Source organism: Bactrocera oleae, chromosome 3 (assembly GCF_042242935.1).
Source record: "Bactrocera oleae isolate idBacOlea1 chromosome 3, idBacOlea1, whole genome shotgun sequence".
NCBI lineage: Eukaryota > Metazoa > Arthropoda > Insecta > Diptera > Tephritidae > Bactrocera > Bactrocera oleae.
This window is the reverse complement of record NC_091537.1, coordinates 40,876,537-40,900,239: the sequence shown is the minus strand read 5'-3', so window position 1 is coordinate 40,900,239 and position 23,703 is coordinate 40,876,537. Positions and strand designations below refer to the sequence as shown.

The 23,703-nt window shown below is 37.2% G+C and overlaps 1 protein-coding gene across 6 annotated transcripts in view; it reads right to left on the bottom strand.

Moving 5' to 3' along the window:
• vari (MAGUK p55 subfamily member vari) overlaps positions 1 to 23,703 on the bottom strand; it is a 241,940-nt gene that overhangs the window by 133,941 nt on the left and 84,296 nt on the right. For 3 of the 6 annotated variants that reach the window (XM_070106559.1, XM_070106564.1, XM_070106560.1), the window contains exons 5-6: positions 20,042 to 20,115; positions 14,519 to 14,592 (exon numbers count right to left, since the gene is read on the bottom strand). The exons of 2 other annotated variants lie outside the window; for them this stretch is intronic. In XM_070106559.1, coding sequence (XP_069962660.1) covers positions 14,519 to 14,524 — 6 coding nt within the window. In that variant the 5' untranslated portion in view covers positions 14,525 to 14,592; positions 20,042 to 20,115. The remainder of the gene's footprint in view (positions 1 to 14,518; positions 14,593 to 20,041; positions 20,116 to 23,703) is intronic. One more of the 6 variants, XM_070106561.1, reaches the window with a different exon arrangement.

Here is a 23,703-nt window from a genome sequence, read left to right as displayed (position 1 = left end):
ACCCCATATACAGTGGGTACAAATACACATTTTTAATTAATTTAATTATTTAAATATCGATTATTTTAAAACTGATTAAACAGTGCGGTTAAATAGCAACAAATAATTATTAATTACATAAATAATTAATAATTACAAAAAAAAAAATTTTGGTAAAAGAAAGCTAAACACAATAATATAAAAAATTCTCAACTAACAATTGCTTCAAAGTCCATTTTGGCAAATATCCCGCAATACCCCTTGTTCTTTGGCAAACAAACACAAGCAGGATTGCGCACAATAATTTCAGCACAATAATTCGTGTATACCTAGGTACAAAGTGCATTGATCTCTTCAACGAGCTCTCAATTGCTCAAGTACATAAATACATATCTACAAGTCCACGCATTAGGGTGTACCTACATACCCCTACATAAGGACATAAAACATAAAATAAATACAAGTTCGATTATTAATAAATTAAAACCAAATACGACCAGTAATTATAAAAAACTAAATCCTCGTATTTAAGAAACATAATTCGAATTAAAAACTCTTATTAACTAAAAGAGTTTGCGGTTATACACATATACGAAAGTTAAAATTAATTTTTTCGAAAAAAAAAAAACACTCTACTTAAAAGAGTTTCGTTACATACAAGCATATAGCTTGAATTCCATCGGTCGACACTGAGGAATTTTAAATTTATTTCACTATTTTCTAAATGAGCTCAGATTCAAAAGAATCCAAAGCAACACAGTCTCTAAAAGTACCTAAAATGATTTCTGAAGAAAAGAGTCCATGTACACCTGCAGAAGCTACACGCTCAAAACAAGGTGCTACAAAACAAAAACGGGTGAAAGATATTTCATACACCAAATTTATCTCTGAGAGTGACAGTATAATACGATACTGCACTCGATTTTCATCTTCGCCGATTCAGGACAATTCTGAATCTGTATTAGAAATTAAAAAAGACAATCTTGACAATTTTTGGACGCGTCTCCAAGCTGCATATGACGCAATCGTAGAATCTGACGACTCAGATCTACCGGAAAATTTCAAATCTTCGGCTTACGCCAAATACGAAAACTGCTTAGACCAGTTCGAAGAAACAAAAGCAATGATTTCTGATCAACTAAAATTAATCAAAGCAATTGCACCTACTCCACAGCCAAGAGTAGAGCTGCCACAAATCCAAAGTCATGAAGCAAGTTCAGGCATCCATCTCAAGGTGCCCACATGTGATACAGAAATCTTTCATGGTGGTTATGAACAATGGCCGTCCTTCCGGGACATGTTTACAGCCGTTTACATAAACCACCCAAAATTAACAAATGCGCAAAAATTGCATCACCTCCGATACAAAACAAAAGGTCAAGCAGGCGTCATAGTAAAACAGTTCGCACTAAATGACGATAATTTCAATCTGGCTTGGGAAGCTCTAAAAGCGAGATACGAAAATGAAAGAATATTGGTCGATAAGCAAGTAACGATACTAATGAACTTGCCAAAAATTCAGAAAGAAACAAGTGATGAATTTATTAGATTACAATCCACTGTTTCTAATTGTTTGTCGGTTTTATCGACACAAAATATTCCCACAGACAGCTGGGACCCTATTCTGGTAAATATATGCACCGCGGCATTACCAGAAAAATCGTTACTTTTGTGGGAGCAATCGCTCTCATTTCGGAAAAAATGCCCAACGTGGCAGCAAATGAAAGAATTTCTAACTACCCAATATGAAAAATAGCAGAAAGGGTAGACAAAAAACTAGTTAGAACTAAAAACGTTCAAAACGACCTCAATAGAAGCTTTAATAGACCCCAAACCAGTAGCAATAACTATTTAAATAGAAGTTTTTTTAAAAATCAATCGTTCACGTCAGAACAGTATAAACAAACGTCATGCGAACTGTGTACAGGAGGGCATAAACTTATATCTTGCGATAAATTCAAAAAATTAAATATTGTCGATAGGAACAATTTTGTGAGAACAAAAAGACTTTGTACAAATTGTCTATCACATGCACATACACTTAAAGAGTGCGAAAGCAAATTTAATTGCGTTTATTGTCATAAACGACATCATTCAATGCTGCATTACAACACATTTTCCAGCTCAACCCCAAACAGCGCAAATACAAAAAGAGCCACGGGTTTAGTTGCAACAGCAAATCCCGAAGTGCGAAATCCCGAAAATTGCCAAGAAGCACCATGCTGCTCAAAGGCATTAAAAACCCAAACGCTACACAGCGAAAATCAAAGTAGAGTACTACTACCCACAGCAGTCGTCTCCATCGAACACCGAGGAGAACTGTTTAAACTTAGGGCCTTAATAGACCAAGGATCACAACGATCTTTTATAGCGTCTAGGGCTCAAATTAGGCTACAACTGCCAACAAAACTAGCCAACTTTGAAATCACGGGAATGGGCGGAAGAGTAGTCCAAAACTCAAATAAAATCTGCCCCATTACCCTAATTTCCCCCCAAGCGGATAAGCACATACAAGCAGAAGCTATAGTCTTACCGCAACTTACAAATATGCTTCCAAGCTATCACATAAATAGCAAGCATTGGCAAAAGGTTTCACACCTAAAGCTAGCAGATCCCAACTGCAACACTCCCGCTCAAATAGACCTTCTATTAGGCAGCGATCTCATACCACAGATAATACTCGAAGGTATTGAGAAAATTTCAAATACACTTCTGGCACAAAACACTATTTTTGGGTGGATCCTAAGTGGACTAGTTTCGGAACCAGTTACCACCATGACCACTCAGGTTGAGGAAATCTCAAACGAACACCTCAATTCACAATTGAAAAAATTTTGGGAGTTAGAAGAACTCCCCCCCATATCAATCACAACCCCTGAAGATCAGTATTGTGAAGACTTTTACAAAGTCACAACTACTAGATCAGATAATGGTCGGTACGTCGTGCGACTACCACTAAAACAACAATTTCCCAACACCATCGCCTTAGGTCACTCTCGCACCTCTGCAATACAGCAGTTTCAAAGTATGGAAAAAAACCTACTTAAAAAAAGGCGAACTCAAACCAGTATATGATGGTGTGTTGGAAGAATATCTCCATTTAGACCACATGGAGGAAGTAAGTCCATGCGAAAAAATCATAAATGGCAAATATCACTCATTTTACTTGCCTGATCACGCAGTAGTAAAGCCAGACAAAAAAACAACTAAAGTAAGAGTTGTTTTTAATGCATCAAGATCTACTAGCTCGGGGAACTCCCTAAATGATATCCTATTTACGGGACCCACGCTCCAACCAGATTTAATGCTACTCATTTTAAATTGGCGTATATTCAAATACGTATTCAACGGAGACGTCGAAAAAATGTATAGACAAATAGTCGTACATAAAGACGATCAGGATTTTCAGCGAATTATTTTCCGAAAATACCCCAATAGTCCACTCCGCGACTATAAATTAAAAACAGTTACCTTTGGCGTCAACTGTGCTCCTTATTTAGCCATTCGAACATTGCACGAATTGGCAGAAAACACCAAGTCAGAATTTCCTATGGCAACCCAGGTCTTAAAAACACAAACGTATGTAGACGATATCCTGTCTGGAAGTCACAGTCTTCCACAAGCATACGAATCACTGTCAGAAGTGGTAAAAGCCCTCAAAACCGCAGGGTTTCCGTTGAAAAAGATAACGGCGAACCACCCTAATATTTTAAAAAATATACCACATGAAAATTTGTTAGATACTAATTTCCTTAAATTCGAAAACTCTGGGGATCCAATGGAATACGATATCTGACCAGTTTTCATACACTACAGAGTCAATATCTGCATTATCCGCCATAACGAAACGACAAATTCTATCCTCTGTGGCGAAACTTTTCGACCCAGCAGGATGGCTTTCGCCAGTTATGATACAAGCAAAAATTCTAATACAAGAATTATGGCTAGATGGAACCGACTGGGACGAACAAGTAAAACCACTTCGTTTAGAAAAGTGGTCCCAATTTGCAAACAATCTAAACGATATTTCACAGATACAAATCCCACGATGGGTAAAATATGCCCCAGAGCACAAAGTCGAACTACACGGCTTCTGTGACGCGTCTGAAAAGGCATATTGCGCAACTATATATGTTCGCACACAAAATGACACTGCGACCACATGCCACTTACTAGTAGCAAAAGCAAAAGTGGCTTCTTTAAAAACAATAAGTCTGCCACGACTTGAATTATGTGGAGCGCTACTACTAGCCAAACTCGTGTCCATCGTACAAACGCATTTAAACATGGCACAATATAAATTATATCTATGGTCCGATTCCGAAATTGTACTAGCCTGGTTAGAAAAACCACCACATGCATGGAAGACGTATATTTCCAACCGAACGTCTCAAATACTTGACCTAGTAGGATCAGCCACTTGGCGACATGTAGGCAGTGCTGACAATCCTGCTGATCTAGGTACGAGAGGATGCAAACCCCTGCATCTTGCCACCACCATCCTCATGCGCAATATAATTGCCCCAGAAAGTCGAAAAATCGACTCTTTTCACACAACAGTGTATGATACTGACGTCCTCGAACGATTTTCATCGTGTCCCCGAGCACTCAGGGTAATCGCTTACATGCTCAAGTTCATAGAGCGACTCAAAATTAAACTTAAGTGAGTAACTTCATTAAACTCCCAATGCGATACAGTGACGCACCTAGATTCACAAAAAGCAAAGGTCGCTCTTATCGCATCTACGCAAGCGCGCTACTTCAGCCGCGATATATCACTTTTGAGAGAATCAAAACCTATTGACAAGAGAAGTCCCCTCTTAGTTCTAAACCCATTCCTCGACACGAAAAGTCTTCTTCGTGTGAATGGACGGCTTGCCAATTCAAGCCCGACGTATAACGAACGTCATCCCATAGTTATCCCAGAGAAATCGCAACTTGCCACCTTATACCTTAACTATGTCCATGTGCTATTGCTACACGCGGAACATCGCCTCATGCAACAAATCGTCCGTCAAGAGTTTTACATTCCCCGACTTAAGCCCCAAATAAAGAAGTGCATTTTCTTGTGCAAAATCTGTACCACGCACAAGCAAAAGATGAGAACACAGATTATGGCAGCACTTCCCCGGAACGCTGCAACTTCGCTCTGCCTTTCTCCATCACAGGTGTCGACTTTGCTGGGCCTTTTCAAATAAAGGCGTCCATGTTAAGGTCTCCCACTCTGATGAAAGGCTATGTGGCTGTTTTTGTCTGTTTTACGACAAAAGCAGTGCACCTTAAGCTTTGTACTAATCTGACGAAGGAGGCTTTTCTTGCGGCATTTGCTCGCTTCGTCGGTCGACGCGGCTTTCCATCGAAGATCATGAGCGATAATGGTAAAACATTTATCGGCTCTCAAAGAGCTACCGAAAAACAATTTGTGGACTTTATCAAACAAGTCTCACCTGAGATTGTACAAAAGTACGCGCCCCAAGGCATTAATTGGCAATTCATCCCCCCAAGCGCTCCTCATATGGGTGGTTTATGGGAATCAACTGTAAAAAGCTTCAAATCCCACTTCAAAAAAGTAGCTGGAAATTACATATTCAATTACGAAGAATTCACGACATTGTTAATTCGAATTGAAGCCGTTCTCAATTCACGGCCTCTTACAATCCTTTCGCAAGATCCCTCCGATTTCACAGCCTTAACTCCAGGGCATTTTCTCAAAGGAACACCCATTCTGGCCATACCTGAGCCAGGCGTGGAGTCGCTATCCTTATTAAATCGCTGGGAAAGAATTAAAATTCCCCATCACGATTTCAGCCGTCGATGGAAAGAAGAATACATAAAGGATCTCCATAAACGATACCGTTGGAAGACTCCTGAACAAGCACCAAAGCTTGGAGATTGTGTCATCATCCATGATGATTGTCTACCTCCTACCGAATGGCGGCTTGGGCGCATAGAAAAGCTACATTACGGCTCCGACGGTCACATACGAGTGGTTGATCTTCGTACACAAAGCGGAATGCTAACCAGACCGCTCGTGAAGCTATGCTTTCTCCCAACCGCCGATAATAGTGACACAGCAAATCGCAAACAATCAACCGATACTACCGCAATCCTATAAAATAATCAAATCAATAAGCAAAAAACCGAAAAGCTCGTTAATAACCGTTAAAAATAACAAATAACTAATAAAAAAATGGTCGATCAATACGATGACCCATTCATGCCACATAACGTGGCACGATCATCCATATCCTTTATATGACAAGTCTGCATAATTAAACAACTCTTTCATACAGATTAACATGGATGTGGATACGCCAACTACTCCCACGCCAACTGTGCGGTCGGCTACCAACGTGCCACGTTCGGTCAGCATCAGTTCCTCGCGGTGGCACGCGACCTTCACCGACGCTATCATCGCCGCCACATCGCCTGCAACATTGTGGGATTTTCCGAAGTATGCGACCGTTGCAACGACAACAAGTTGCCAGGGCACACGGGCACTGTCTAAACTGCCTATCGCACACGCATGGGACTCAAGAGTGTTTTTTTTTTTTTTTTTTTTTTTTTTTATGGATACGCTAAAGGTGGGTGTAAATCTTCGAAAGATATTGATGGCCCGTACCATCAATTATGCCCGATTCACTGTACAATATAAAGTGTACAGCGCATACGTGCTAAATCACCACCTTGCTCTCAGACCTGTACTTCCCTGCGGAACTACCGTTAGGCTTTCCTTCGCAGGGCAGGTATTATACACAGTAATGCTTCTTTATTTCTATTTCCTTATGGGGTCGTCTTAGTTTTGTAATGCATCTCGGGACTGCACCCTCGGTCTTTCAGCTACTTCGTCTTCGCGGGCCTTTTGCATGATATACGATATTATACCGCTTACTGTATCCCAGCCATTTTTGGAGGATAGCATATGACGCACCACATCAGTGGAACGTATTGGTAGAGATTTCCCTAATTTATCGGATAGTATTCGTCTTTCATTTTGGAAACAGACACATTTTACCACGAGGTGATCTGCCGTTTCAGTGTAGTTTTCGCAGTATGTACAGTATGGTGTTTCAACGTGCTTGAATTTATATAGATATGCTCTGAAGCAGCCGTGGCCAGATAAAAACTGTGTGAGGTAATAGTTCACCTCGCCGTGTTCGCGCATAGTCCACTCTTGGATATTGGGTATCAAGGAGTGGGTCCACCTTCCCTTACTTGACGTATTCCACCTTTTCTGCCATTGAGTGAGGCACTTCTCTTCGATTTTTCCAAGTTCTTGAGCATACTGGTTGGATGTTTTAACGTGTCGAATATCACGCACTAATGAGCAACGCAAAGCTGCAATGTCTATGGGTAGTCTACCTGATATAACACTTATTGCATCATCTGATACCGTTCTAAACGCACAGCACGTTCTTAGTGATGCTAGTCTGTGTGTTGAGACCAATCCTCTCATATAGGAACTATATTTGGTTGCTGGTAGCCAAATTGGTGCCGCATACAGAATTATTGAGTTACTGACACATGTCAGTAGCTTTCTCACCTGCTGTCTGGGGCCCCGCGTATTGGGCATTATCCTAGCGATTGCCGATACAGACCGCGCCGCTTTGTTATGGGTGGCGATTAGGTGCTGTTTGAATGAGAGTCTGTGGTCCAGGATCACTCCCAAATATTTGAGGCAAGGGCTCGATTTTATGGTATGCCCATCAATGCTGATCTCAATGGTTTCAACTTTCTTTCGACTACTCATTAGCACCACCTCAGTTTTGTGTGTTGCTAGTTCTAAACCGGAGTTCTCCAGCCAGTTTTTAATATGGCTTATGGCTTCACTACAGTTATTATTCGCCTCATTTAGAGTTTTCGCTACGACTACGACCGCAATATCGTCCGCGTATCCTACTATTTTTACTGTGTTCGGCACCGCTACTCTTAGAACTCCGTCATACATTATGTTCCACAAGACAGGACCAAGAACTGACCCCTGTGGGACACCGCCAGTAACTTTGTATGCTTCGGGACCGTGTTCGGTATCGTAAACCAGAACTCTATTTTCGAAATAGCTCGTAACAATTCGACAAAGGTAATCCGGTACCTTTAGCTCTTTCAGGGCCCTTATAATTAGCGTCCATTTGGCCGAGTTGAAGGCGTTCTTTATGTCGAGGGTAATGACAACGCAGTATTGCTTATCACCCCACCGCCATCTACTCCCTTCCAGTGCTTTTTTTGCTAGTTTTGTCACAGTGTCTATGGCATCCACGGTGCTTCGTCCTTTCCGGAAGCCAAACTGCATTGGGTTCAATCCACAGTCTCCTTCGGTGTATTTTTCAAGCCGTTTACGTATTATGGTTTCCAGAACCTTTCCTGCCGTATTGAGCATGCAGAGAGGGCGATATGATGAGGGTTCTCCCGGAGGTTTGTCACCCTTTGGGAGAAGAACTAGCCGTTGCCGCTTCCAGTCTTGGGGAAACATCCCTTCCCTCAAACAACTTGTATACGCTTGACGAAACAGTTCGGGTTTTCTTTTTGAGACGTACTTGATAACGAAATTGGGTATTCCGTCCAGGCCAGGTGCTTTTCCTACCTTTATTCTTGTCACAGCATGTTTCAATTCCTCATGGGACACTTCCGGGATTTCATCCGTGTTTATACGAAAAACTGGCACTCGCATGGGTTCACATCTTGGAAACAGGGCACTAACTATCTCGCGCAGGATGATGGGCGATATAGGGGGTCTTCTTGATCTTGCCAGTTTCCTCATCACTATCTGGTAAGCTTTTCCCCAGGGGTCATTTTCTACTTGTGACAGGAGCAGATTGAAAGCGTTTTTCTTATTCTTCACTATTGCTTTATGTAGTTCTTTCCGCTTTTTTCGGAAGTTGATAAGGAGTTCTCCAAAGTCATGTCTTCCTCTCGCCCGTTGTTGCCTACGTCTAAACCTGAAGCATTCAGTTCTCAGATTAGCGATTTCTTCGGACCACCAGTACGAGGGTGCTTTGTTTACCCTGTTTTTCTTTCGTGGCATTGCGGCATTGCAGACCATTGTAAGGGATTTCGTTATGTTCTGCGTTTGATTTGGCCAGTGGCATATTCAAGCATTTCCAGATCGCAAGCTTTTATCTTCCAACGTTTTGTCATATTTTTGGGCATCGTACTACTGGGGCTTTGCCTATGTCGCGGATTTATATCGAACGTTATGGCTTGGTGGTCACTATGAGTATATACTTCGGAGACTTGCCATGATATCTGTGAAACTATGGATGAACTTACAAAGGTAAGGTCAATGTAAGACGACGCCCTGCCTTTAATAAAAGTTGGTTTGCGTCCATTGTTAAGAAGTACTAAGTCGAGATTTGCGAATGATGATAGTAGGGCTGTACCCCTCGCATTTGTAAAGCTACTTCCCCATTCGACCGCCCACGCATTAAAATCGCCGGCTACCACTAGCGGTACCTTACCCCTCGCGTGCGTTGTGAGCTTGAAGAGCATGTCCTGAAATTGCGTAAGTGATAGGCTGGGAGCAGCGTAGCAGCTATAAAAATGTATGCCTTTTATCCTTGCATATACAAAGCCATTATCTTGACTTTTGGGTGCTTCTTCAAACGGTATATTGCTAAAAACCCATATCGCGGATTTTGAGCTTTTATCTTCGGTCCAATTACTGTCACTTCCTGGGGTTTTGTACTGTTCGCTGAGTAGTAGTACGTCTGTGTTGAGATCTGATGCAGTTTTTGTCAGTAGTGCTTGAGCTGCTGAGCAGTGATTCAGGTTTAGTTGGAGGCACCTAATCATTTGCCTGAGGTTTTCCAACAGCCTTTTTGTATGCTGGGCAGGTGTAACAACCAGTCGGGTGCTTATTTCCACCTTGTGGGCATAGCACACACAAAGGGTCTTTAATACAACCTTTTGCGGTGTGACCTTTCTCTCCGCATCGGAAACACGAGCCTGTAAGATCTCTAGTGCTTTTACAATTGCGTAGTGTATGTCCAAACTCGAGACATTTGAAGCAGCGGACTGGTCTGGCGACTTCTCGGATTCTACAATTGACCCAGCCTATCCTTATTTTGTTTGCGCTAAGGAGTTTATTCGAGACTGTTACAGGAAGACTAATAAGTGCTACTTGTGTTTCGTCTTTGAGGCGACGCATGGATTTAATGGCACTGCTTTCTATTTTGTCAACATCGAGCAATTTCTCATTTATTGCCTTGCAGACTTCCTCGACTGATGTTGCCTCGTCCAAGTCTCTGATCTCTAGTGTAACCGCGTGCCCTAGGACTCTGACTACTGCTATATCTTTTAGGACCTCTAAAGTGCGCTCTCTAAGTTTACTGGATGACTCCTTCGGATTAGCTTTAAGTTTAAGCAACTCAAGAGTGTGTGTCCACGGGTCTGTGCCAAATTTGCAGCAGACCACATCACACACTACTTCATCGCACCTCGAGGCGCGACGTTGGTCGGCCACCTACTCTGCGAAGCCGCGCAACAGGACCTCGACCCTCAACTCGTGCGGTACACCCGCGGAATGTAACACCACGGCGTCGACAGCCTAGACCGCAACCACGTCGTTCCAATGGACTGAGCAGCGTTGTGGAAACGTTACAACAGCTGCAGCGACTACTAGGCTAATAATTTGCCTAGAGGGGCCGGGATGGCTAAATGACCACTCAATCCCCCCTCACCGTAAGACACTGTCACACTACACCAATTCACATCCACATCACCACACCTACTTACCATACATTCCACACCTACATACCATACATTCCACATCACTACACCATGCACCAACACGCACACAAATACAACTTAACACCGATCACACCACCATGAAGACATCAACAGATATATAAGGGACCAAAAGAAGGATCCCGTTTGCCCTTTAGCATTCGACTCGCAAGCGATTTGACCGTTTTTCGAGCATCCGCCTAAACCAACTCTTCTTTTCGTTCCTACAAAACATAGTTTTGCCAAGGTGAGTGAAGTGAAAATTAATTTATTAATTACATAAATAGTTCTATTTATTTATTCCCAAAGTAGTCCAAATAGGACTCACCACAAACAGCACAAAAACTATTCAGATCATTTAAAAAAGTACTTCTTATGTTAGTTGAGGGCAAATATGACTATTGGTGATGGATGTCAGCTGGAACAATAATTAAGCGATGATTATCATCATTTTGTAATTTTTGAGTACTATCTTGACTATAAAAAAATTCCCGAAACTGAAAACTACTATTGTCCCTTGAAATATTTTTATTTACGACTACATTATGGTGCGGTGGTTCGTCATTCAAAATACATACATTGTCGTTGGATGCAATCGGGTATTGGTTTTGAGCAGATTTCCAAGCCTTTTTTCGTGCTCTGTATTCTGGATTACGCTCCGCTCCTGACTTAACCGTTTTCTAAACACGTGGCACATTTTCTTGAGCTTGTGTCTCTGGAGTTTTCTTTGCAGAGATTTTAGGCATTTCGATCTATGAAAGTTAGTTACAAATAGTATGGAATGCGTTTTTGTATACTCCGTTCAAGCAGAGAATGTTAATGAATAGAGAAGGCGCATATGTTAGCTGTGCTAAAATGTTAATTACAATGAGGGAACATTGGCCTAAACATACCCTACAAGAAACTGCTGATGGGTTCACCACTACACTCACATTTGATATGTCAGTACTGTTAATTTACATTTGCATTTTTAAATACAGAACTATCCACTGATTGGAGAAAGACGTACGCAGAGCTATTGAGAGGAGGATATTTAAGTATATTATTATAACTAATTTTGATTAAAAGTTTAAAATTTATTAAAGAAATAAAAATTATATTATCTACTGTGCAAAAGAATTTTTCACTTCTGATAGCGTTTCAGTCATAACTGACAATTTTCAGCTATGACGGATTTATGGTCAGCTTTACCTGTCATATTACCCATCAGATGACCGTCAATGTTCTTGTAGGGTACATAACAAATGTAAACAAATAGATGTGTGAACTAGCAATGAAAACTCATCGAAAACACACAATGTCAGAACGACTTTGGTTCCACAATCCACAAATTGTGTTTTCACTAAGATTTCAATTCGGTGCGAAAATAGTTTAAATTTTGTAAGTAAAAATAAGCTTACTAATTCTTGTAGGTTATATCGTTCGTAGTTATAGTTGTTTGCAGTTTTAGCAATGGTAAAAATATTATAAAATAAGATCGTTCAGGTCGGTAAATGTTTGTTGCTTTTTTATTGGATAATTAAACAAAAATGTACTATTATATATTATAAAGAGAGACAAAAGTCAATTGTGAAGTAATAATAACCCAAATATACCCTCCTCCAGCCAACAGACGCGAGGGGCGCTATCCGCATATGTGCAGCATTAGCCAAGTCGTGAAAGGCAAGAGAGTTTTTCAATCGTCGAGATCTAAACCTACTCAGTTACAGGTACCTTATACTACTTTTTACGATTCTATTAAGAGAAAGTTATACCCAGGGGTGTTGTAGAATCTAATCGTTGTCGAAATCAGAATTGAAACCAATAAAATAAATCAAAACAAAAATTGTATCGGTTTTGGGTGTCACGGAAACCAATTTTATCGGTTTTGTTATCAGAAACAAAGCAAGAGGATAGTCGGTGACAGATTTGAAATGTAAGTTAAAAAATTAATTTATATTGTTAAGCTTGAATTTATCTTTATTTCTAAAGGAGAAAAACATAAGAATAGAACACAAAATGTCGTAATTATTGAATTTGTGGAAGAAAATTAGATATTTTAAGAGAATTTACAAAACGAAATTTAACATTCAAATGCGTCTTTATTCAGTCGGTAATATGATATAGGTAAATCCACTTAACACAAAATGTCATAATTATTGAATTTGTGAAAGAAAATTAGAGAATTTACAAAACGTAATTTAACATTCAAATGCGTCTTTACTCAGTCGGTAATATGATATAGGTAAATCTGTAAAGTAAGCATATATAAAAGCATACAAGTAATAGCTTAAACATAATACGAGCGACGACGAATATTCGCACACAAAATGTCATAATTATTGAATTTGTGGAAGAAAATTAGATATTTTAAGAGAATTTACAAACGTAATTTAACATTCAAATGCGTCTAAATTTAGTCGGTAATATGATATAGGTAAAGCCACGTAACACAAAATGTCATAATTTTTGAATTTGTGGAAGAAAATTAGATATTTTAAGAGAATTTACAAAACGTAATTTAACATTCAAATGCATGTTTACTCAGTCGGTAATATGATAAAGGTAAATCTGTAAAGTAAGCATATATAAAAGCATACAAGTAATAGCTTAAACACAATACGAGCGACAACGAATATTCGTCGTACTCGGCGACGCCGTCGGACGGATTTTCGCCGAGTGTTGCCGCCATGTAAAACACAATACGGACGATTTTCGTCGCAGCTAGTATATATTCCGCGCTCAAAAATATCACGAATAATGACGAAACCAAACATAAACAATCTTAATATTGCCAACACAGACCTTTTCTTAACTTTTTTTTGGAAACTCCTTAAGATTTTTACTGAAAATAATCTTTCTTTGATATGGTGATGCCGTTTTTGCCATTGCGGTCGGCGATAAAACTACAAATAGCTCTATCTCAAAAATCGTCATGGTGGGCGTGGATTACTATAATCTCTAGTATTTTAAATTAATCAAACGCTTTCGAATTATTCATTTGCAAGTTTTGTCATAAATCAAATGTGAGGGAAAGAAAATTGAAATCATGACATATGCAGCAAAAGTTCGTTTGGTTCAAAATTGTATCTACAATTAATAATTATTGTTTTCGTTATACTTTTTACAGAAATCGTAAAAAGAAACATAAGGCAATGGAAAACGATGACGTTTATTAGAATTTAAAATAGTTATGCACAATTATAAATATTATTTTAATCACATTAATGCGTCAATAGACAATGTAAATTTAAAAAAAATAATCCACAAGAAAAAAATGTGAAAACCAATATTATATACAACCTGATAAAAAAAAAGCAAAATTTAACTTATGTGAAGCAATGGTTCCGCACAAAGGAGACATCCTAATCATGAAGGGGACAAAAGGCAGTAAGTTACAGAACAAAGCGAAAATTCGAAATATTATGGCTCACTATAAATTCAATAGAGTGAGCAAACGATGTCGTAGGTCATATATTTCTAAAAGTATTTTAACATCGAAGATTAGTTTAACTTACTACTTACTGATCCAAACAAGTTTAGATCACCGAAATAACAGCCCGTTGCGGAAAAAAATCTGGTAACGTAGAACCGACTGATGTGGGAATCGTGAATTTGTTTTATCAGGTAACTCAAACGGGGTAAAACTATTATTTAACAATATTACTGTGAGTTATTGTATCGACTTTTTCGCAAAATACTCTTCAACCCATGAAGTACACTTATTAAATAAACAGATAATAATATATAATTATAATGAACCGCCATTTATTCAGGCAAATTAATTATATCATTTACAAAAATGTGCGCTATATAAAAATTTATCTTAAATACCAACCTTCATAATCCACGATTTGAAAAATGAGAATATTAGCTGCCTTTACGAATGTATGATTAAGACTTCTATTATTTCTGAAAAACGAATAAAACAGACACGGGAATTAATACTATGTTCGCACCGACACAAAATTGGTTTTTTCATAGACAAAAGAGGTTTTCACGCGAAAACTTGTGTTTTCATCTATACAAAATCTGTCAAACGAAAACACGGTTTTCAATTCATAAAATGTTTAAATTCAAACTCTTCATCTTGAGAAGTTTCCCGGGTTTTGACGGTTTAACCTACTTTAATAAGGATTGATAGGACTCGATAAGATACACAATTATCTTAAGTAGGTAAATGATACTCTCTCGTATAGTAGAATTGTGTATTCTGTGGTCGAATGGCAGCTGTTCTTCAGATTAGTGAACAGAACTATAAACTAATCCATTCAGAAGTTTCACTAAGAATATTACCCGTATTCCGAACATTTTCGTACGACTAGTGAGTATAAGTAGATTTAAAATTTTTCAAGGTTTTTAGTTATGGATTAAGACTTAACCAAGAATTCTAATGCAAATGCCCTTCCATACCACAGATATCATCCAATATAAGCCTAACCATAGTTGTAATAAATATAGTTTAAAAAAACTAAAAAATTAAACTTTATTTATTTTTAACTTTTTAGTTTAATGTGCTTTAAAAGCATTAGGTAGATAGGGTAAAAAAATTCCGGAATCATAGGAAAATGAATTTGCAGATGCACTTGCAGGAGCTAAAAAAGCGTATTTCTATGATTCTGCCATTTCAACCAGAGAACAAAGAGGACCTAAACATCCTCGTTAAACAGTTCACAGCTTCTTGTCGACAAACACTAGAGGTGGCTTATCCAGTAACACGTAGTAGGGGAAGAATTAGGCCCCCCTGGTGGTCTCCCATACCAAAGAACTTGCAGAAAAATTGCAGGCATTGGGGCATTCTATGATACTTAGGAAGTTCCCGTTTTTTCTCATGACTACGGATTTTCGAAATCTTACAGAGCTGAATCTAAATCCAGTTCCCATTACCTTCCCCTCCAGAGAACAGTGGAAAAGAAGCAAAGTGGACAAGGAACATCTATACAGATGGTTCCAAACTAGATAACTTAGTGGGCGTCGTGGTCTTCTCAGCTAAGCTAGATACCAAAATCGCTTTTCGTCTTCCATGCAGTGTCTTCTAAGTAGAGGTCACAGCAATTAAAGAAAGCCTTCTTGTACTGACAAGGAGTGCGATCACAACAAGAAATATATTTATATATTCAGTTAGCCAGGCGGCTTTGAGATCACTAATGTCTCCTAGGATTTCGTCTAAGATAGTGAAAGAGTGCCTTGATCTCTTAGCGGATCTGACATCCTATTTCACGATAAAACTTCAATGGGTCCCAGGACATAGTGATATTCCCGGGAACTATGTAGCAGATGAACTAGCCACATCTACAAACATGTTATAAACATAGCTGAGTCTCAGTGGAAGCAAGCCCTGACTTGCTCAACAAGCAGGCGAACGTGGCATGAATGGAATATGGGCAGCATATGCCGACTGCTAAAATATTTTACTGATATATTAAAAACATTCCCCATCCGTCACTAAATTCACTCTCTACGGAAAACATTTTTTTTTGTCCAGTGATCTGTCTTGGCTCGGCTATCCTATAAGCACATAAAACAGGAGTATTTAGCATCTCCTCCTTGTTGACCCAAAAGAAAATATACCATTTTAAGTTCGACGTATATCAACCAGTTATGTTCTATGTATTTATTCCCAAAGTAGTCCAAATAGGACTCACCACAAACAGCACAAAAACTATTCAGATCATTTAAAAAAGTACTTCTTATGTTAGTTGAGGGCAAATATAACTATACGTGATGGATGTCAGCTGGAACAAGAATTAAGCGATGATTATCATCATTTTGTAAATTTTGAGTACTATCTTGACTATAAAAAAATTCCCGAAAATGAAAACTACTATTGTCCCTTGAAATATTTTTATTTACGACTGCATTATGGTGCGGTGGTTCGTCATTCAATATACATACATTGTCGTTGGATGCAATCGGGTATTGGTTTTGAGCAGATTTCCAAGCCTTTTTTCGTGCTCTGTATTCTGGATTACGCTCCGCTCCTGACTTAACCGTTTTCTAAACACGTGGCACATTTTCTTGAGCTTGTGTCTCTGGAGTTTTCTTTGCAGAGATTTTAGGCATTTCGATCTATGAAAGTTAGTTACAAATAGTATGGAATGCGTTTTTGTATGCTCCGTTCAAGCAGAGAATGTTAATGAATAGAGAAGGCGCATATGTTAGCTGTGCTAAAATGTTAATTACAATGAGGGAACATTGGCCTAAACATACCCTACAAGAAACTGCTGATGGGTTCACCACTACACTCACATTTGATATGTCAGTACTGTTAATTTACATTTGCATTTTTAAATACAGAACTATCCACTGATTGGAGAAAGACGTACGCAGAGCTATTGAGAGGAGGAGATGGCATCAAGTGAAAATTTATTTTGATATTTTCATATTTTATTATATTTTTTTTGCATTCTTTTTTATATTTAAGTATATTATTATAACTAATTTTGATTAAAAGTTTAAAATTTATTAAAGAAATAAAAATTATATTATCTACTGCGCAAAAGAATTTTTCACTTCTGATAGCGTTTCAGTCATAACTGACAATTTTCAGCTATGACGGATTTATGGTCAGCTTTACCTGTCATATTACCCATCAGATGACCGTCAATGTTCTTGTAGGGTATATAACAAATGTAAACAAATAGATGTGTGAACTAGCAATAAAAACTCATCGAAAACACACAATGTCAGAACGACTTTGGTTCCACAAATTGTGTTTTCACGAAGATTTCAATTCGGTGCGAAAATAGTTTAAATTTTGTAAGTAAAAATAAGCTTACTAATTCTTGTAGGTTATATCGTTCGTAGTTATAGTTGTTTGCAGTTTTAGCAATGGTAAAAATATTATAAAATAAGATCGTTCAGGTCGGTAAATGTTTGTTGCTTTTTTATTGGATAATTAAACAAAAATGTACTATTATATATTATAAAGAGAGACAAAAGTCAATTGTGAAGTAATAATAACCCAAATATACCCTCCTCCAGCCAACAGACGCGAGGGGCGCTATCCGCATATGTGCAGCATTAGCCAAGTCGTGAAAGGCAAGAGAGTTTTTCAATCGTCGAGAACTAAACCTACTCAGTTACAGGTACCTTATACTACTTTTTACGATTCTATTAAGAGAAAGTTATACCCAGGGGTGTTGTAGAATCTAATCGTTGTCGAAATCAGAATTGAAACCAATAAAATAAATCAAAACAAAAATTGTATCGGTTTTGGGTGTCACGGAAACCAATTTTATCGGTTTTGTTATCAGAAACAAAGCAAGAGGATAGTCGGTGACAGATTTGAAATGTAAGTTAAAAAATTAATTTATATTGTTAAGCTTGAATTTATCTTTATTTCTATAGGAGAAAAACATAAGAATAGAACACAAAATGTCGTAATTATTGAATTTGTGGAAGAAAATTAGATATTTTAAGAGAATTTACAAAACGAAATTTAACATTCAAATGCGTCTTTATTCAGTCGGTAATATGATATAGGTAAATCCACTTAACACAAAATGTCATAATTATTGAATTTGTGAAAGAAAATTAGAGAATTTACAAAACGTAATTTAACATTCAAATGCGTCTTTACTCAGTCGGTAATATGATATAGGTAAATCTGTAAAGTAAGCATATATAAAAGCATACAAGTAATAGCTTAAACATAATACGAGCGACGACGAATATTCGCACACAAAATGTCATAATTATTGAATTTGTGGAAGAAAATTAGATATTTTAAGAGAATTTACAAACGTAATTTAACATTCAAATGCGTCTAAATTTAGTCGGTAATATGATATAGGTAAAGCCACGTAACACAAAATGTCATAATTTTTGAATTTGTGGAAGAAAATTAGATATTTTAAGAGAATTTACAAAACGTAATTTAACATTCAAATGCATCTTTACTCAGTCGGTAATATGATAAAGGTAAATCTGTAAAGTAAGCATATATAAAAGCATACAAGTAATAGCTTAAACACAATACGAGCGACAACGAATATTCGTCGTACTCGGCGACGCCGTCGGACGGATTTTCGCCGAGTGTTGCCGCCATGTAAAACACAATACGGACGATTTTCGTCGCAGCTAGTATATATTCCGCGCTCAAAAATATCACGAATAATGACGAAACCAAACATAAACAATCTTAATATTGCCAACACAGACCTTTTCTTAACTTTTTTTGGAAACTCCTTAAGATTTTTACTGAAAATAATCTTTCTTTAATATGGTGATGCCGTTTTTGCCATTGCGGTCGGCGATAAAACTACAAATAGCTCTATCTCAAAAATCGTCATGGTGGGCGTGGATTACTATAATCTCTAGTATTTTAAATTAATCAAACGCTTTCGAATTATTCATTTGCAAGTTTTGTCACAATAGTAAACAGCTGATTCGAAAATTGGCCTGCGTATGTTCAAAGAGACGAAAATCCAATCAAATTCTGTGACACCACTGAAAATCAGAATTGGTTTGCAATTCTGACTTCTACACAAATCTGTCTTGGATTCCACAACACCCCTAATAGTCTCTTTAATAAAGATAAATCAAATGTGAGGGAAAGAAAATTGAAATCATGACATATGCAGCAAAAGTTCGTTTGGTTCAAAATTGTATCTACAATTAATAATTATTGTTTTCGTTATACTTTTTACAGAAATCGTAAAAAGAAACATAAGGCAATGGAAAACGATGACGTTTATTAGAATTTAAAATAGTTATGTACAATTATAAATATTATTTTAATCACATTAATGCGTCAATAGACAATGTAAATTTAAAAAAAATAATCCACAAGAAAAAAATGTGAAAACCAATATTATATACAACCTGATAAAAAAAAAGCAAAATTTAACTTATGTGAAGCAATGGTTCCGCACAAAGCAGACATCCTAATCATGAAGGGGACAAAAGGCAGTAAGTTAGAGAACAAAGCGAAAATTCGAAATATTATGGCTCACTATAAATTCAATAGAGTGAGCAAACGATGTCGTAGGTCATATATTTCTAAAAGTATTTTAACATCGAAGATTAGTTTAACTTACTACTTACTGCTCCAAACAAGTTTAGATCACCGAAATAACAGCCCGTTGCGGAAAAAATTCTGGTAACGTAGAACCGACTGATGTGGGAATCGTGAATTTGTTTTATCAGGTAACTCAAACGGGGTAAAACTATTATTTAACAATATTACTGTGAGTTATTGTATCGACTTTTTCGCAAAATACTCTTCAACCCATGAAGTACACTTATTAAATAAACAGATAATAATATATAATTATAATGAACCGCCATTTATTCAGGCAAATTAATTATATCATTTACAAAAATGTGCGCTATATAAAAATTTATCTTAAATACCAACCTTCATAATCCACGATTTGAAAAATGAGAATATTAGCTGCCTTTACGAATGTATGATTAAGACTTCTATTATTTCTGAAAAACGAATAAAACAGACCCGGGAATTAATACTATGTTCGCACCGACACAAAATTCGTTTTTTCATAGACAAAAGAGGTTTTCACGCGAAAACTTGTGTTTTCATCTATACAAAATCTGTCAAACGAAAACACGGTTTTCAATTCATAAAATGTTTAAATTCAAACTCTTCAATTCGCAAAATCAAGTAGACAACTACTCTTGAGAAGTTTCCCGGGTTTTGACGGTTTAACCTACTTTAATAAGGATTGATAGGACTCGATAAGATACACAATTATCTTAAGTAGGTAAATGATACTCTCTCGTATAGTAGAATTGTGTATTCTGTGGTCGAATGGCAGCTGTTCTTCAGATTAGTGAACAGAACTATAAACTAATCCATTCAGAAGTTTCACTAAGAATATTACCCGTATTCCGAACATTTTCGTACGACTAGTGAGTATAAGTAGATTTAAAATTTTTCAAGGTTTTTAGTTATGGATTAAGACTTAACCAAGAATTCTAATGGAAATGCCCTTCCATACCACAGATATCATCCAATATAAGCCTAACCATAGTTGTAACAAATATAGTTTAAAAAAACTAAAAAATTAAACTTTATTTATTTTTACTTGCAGGAGCTAGAAAAGCGTATTTCTATGATTCTGCCATTTCAACCAGAGAACAAAGAGGACCTAAACATCCTCGTTAAACAGTTCACAGCTTCTTGTCGACAAACACTAGAGGTGGCTTATCCAGTAACACGTAGTAGGGGAAGAATTAGGCCCCCCTGGTGGTCTCCCATACCAAAGAACTTGCAGAAAAATTGCAGGCATTGGGGCATTCTATGATACTTAGGAAGTTCCCGTTTTTTCTCATGACTACGGATTTTCGAAATCTTACAGAGCTGAATCTAAATCCAGTTCCCATTACCTTCCCCTCCAGAGAACAGTGGAAAAGAAGCAAAGTGGACAAGGAACATCTATACAGATGGTTCCAAACTAGATAACTTAGTGGGCGTCGTGGTCTTCTCAGCTAAGCTAGATACCAAAATCGCTTTTCGTCTTCCATGCAGTGTCTTCTAAGTAGAGGTCACAGCAATTAAAGAAAGCCTTCTTGTACTGACAAGGAGTGCGATCACAACAAGAAATATATTTATATATTCAGTTAGCCAGGCGGCTTTGAGATCACTAATGTCTCCTAGGATTTCGTCTAAGATAGTGAAAGAGTGCCTTGATCTCTTAGCGGATCTGACATCCTATTTCACGATAAAACTTCAATGGGTCCCAGGACATAGTGATATTCCCGGGAACTATGTAGCAGATGAACTAGCCACATCTACAAACATGTTATAAACATAGCTGAGTCTCAGTGGAAGCAAGCCCTGACTTGCTCAACAAGCAGGCGAACGTGGCATGAATGGAATATGGGCAGCATATGCCGACTGCTAAAATATTTTACTGATATATTAAAAACATTCCCCATCCGTCACTAAATTCACTCTCTACGGAAAACATTTTTTTTTGTCCAGTGATCTGTCTTGGCTCGGCTATCCTATAAGCACATAAAACAGGAGTATTTAGCATCTCCTCCTTGTTGACCCAAAAGAAAATATACCATTTTAAGTTCGACGTATATCAACCAGTTATGTTCTATGTATTTATTCCCAAAGTAGTCCAAATAGGACTCACCACAAACAGCACAAAAACTATTCAGATCATTTAAAAAAGTACTTCTTATGTTAGTTGAGGGCAAATATGACTATACGTGATGGATGTCAGCTGGAACAAGAATTAAGCGATGATTATCATCATTTTGTAAATTTTGAGTACTATCTTGACTATAAAAAAATTCCCGAAAATGAAAACTACTATTGTCCCTTGAAATATTTTTATTTACGACTGCATTATGGTGCGGTGGTTCGTCATTCAATATACATACATTGTCGTTGGATGCAATCGGGTATTGGTTTTGAGCAGATTTCCAAGCCTTTTTTCGTGCTCTGTATTCTGGATTACGCTCCGCTCCTGACTTAACCGTTTTCTAAACACGTGGCACATTTTCTTGAGCTTGTGTCTCTGGAGTTTTCTTTGCAGAGATTTTAGGCATTTCGATCTATGAAAGTTAGTTACAAATAGTATGGAATGCGTTTTTGTATGCTCCGTTCAAGCAGAGAATGTTAATGAATAGAGAAGGCGCATATGTTAGCTGTGCTAAAATGTTAATTACAATGAGGGAACATTGGCCTAAACATACCCTACAAGAAACTGCTGATGGGTTCACCACTACACTCACATTTGATATGTCAGTACTGTTAATTTACATTTGCATTTTTAAATACAGAACTATCCACTGATTGGAGAAAGACGTACGCAGAGCTATTGAGAGGAGGAGATGGCATCAAGTGAAAATTTATTTTGATATTTTCATATTTTATTATATTTTTTGTTGCATTCTTTTTTATATTTAAGTATATTATTATAACTAATTTTGATTAAAAGTTTAAAATTTATTAAAGAAATAAAAATTATATTATCTACTGCGCAAAAGAATTTTTCACTTCTGATAGCGTTTCAGTCATAACTGACAATTTTCAGCTATGACGGATTTATGGTCAGCTTTACCTGTCATATTACCCATCAGATGACCGTCAATGTTCTTGTAGGGTATATAACAAATGTAAACAAATAGATGTGTGAACTAGCAATGAAAACTCATCGAAAACACACAATGTCAGAACGACTTTGGTTTCACAAATTGTGTTTTCACGAAGATTTCAATTCGGTGCGAGAATAGTTTAAATTTTGTAAGTAAAAATAAGCTTACTAATTCTTGTAGGTTATATCGTTCGTAGTTATAGTTGTTTGCAGTTTTAGCAATGGTAAAAATATTATAAAATAAGATCGTTCAGGTCGGTAAATGTTTGTTGCTTTTTTATTGGATAATTAAACAAAAATGTACTATTATATATTATAAAGAGAGACAAAAGTCAATTGTGAAGTAATAATAACCCAAATATACCCTCCTCCAGCCAACAGACGCGAGGGGCGCTATCCGCATATGTGCAGCATTAGCCAAGTCGTGAAAGGCAAGAGAGTTTTTCAATCGTCGAGATCTAAACCTACTCAGTTACAGGTACCTTATACTACTTTTTACGATTCTATTAAGAGAAAGTTATACCCAGGGGTGTTGTAGAATCTAATCGTTGTCGAAATCAGAATTGAAACCAATAAAATAAATCAAAACAAAAATTGTATCGGTTTTGGGTGTCACGGAAACCAATTTTATCGGTTTTGTTATCAGAAACAAAGCAAGAGGATAGTCGGTGACAGATTTGAAATGTAAGTTAAAAAATTAATTTATATTGTTAAGCTTGAATTTATCTTTATTTCTATAGGAGAAAAACATAAGAATAGAACACAAAATGTCGTAATTATTGAATTTGTGGAAGAAAATTAGATATTTTAAGAGAATTTACAAAACGAAATTTAACATTCAAATGCGTCTTTATTCAGTCGGTAATATGATATAGGTAAATCCACTTAACACAAAATGTCATAATTATTGAATTTGTGAAAGAAAATTAGAGAATTTACAAAACGTAAT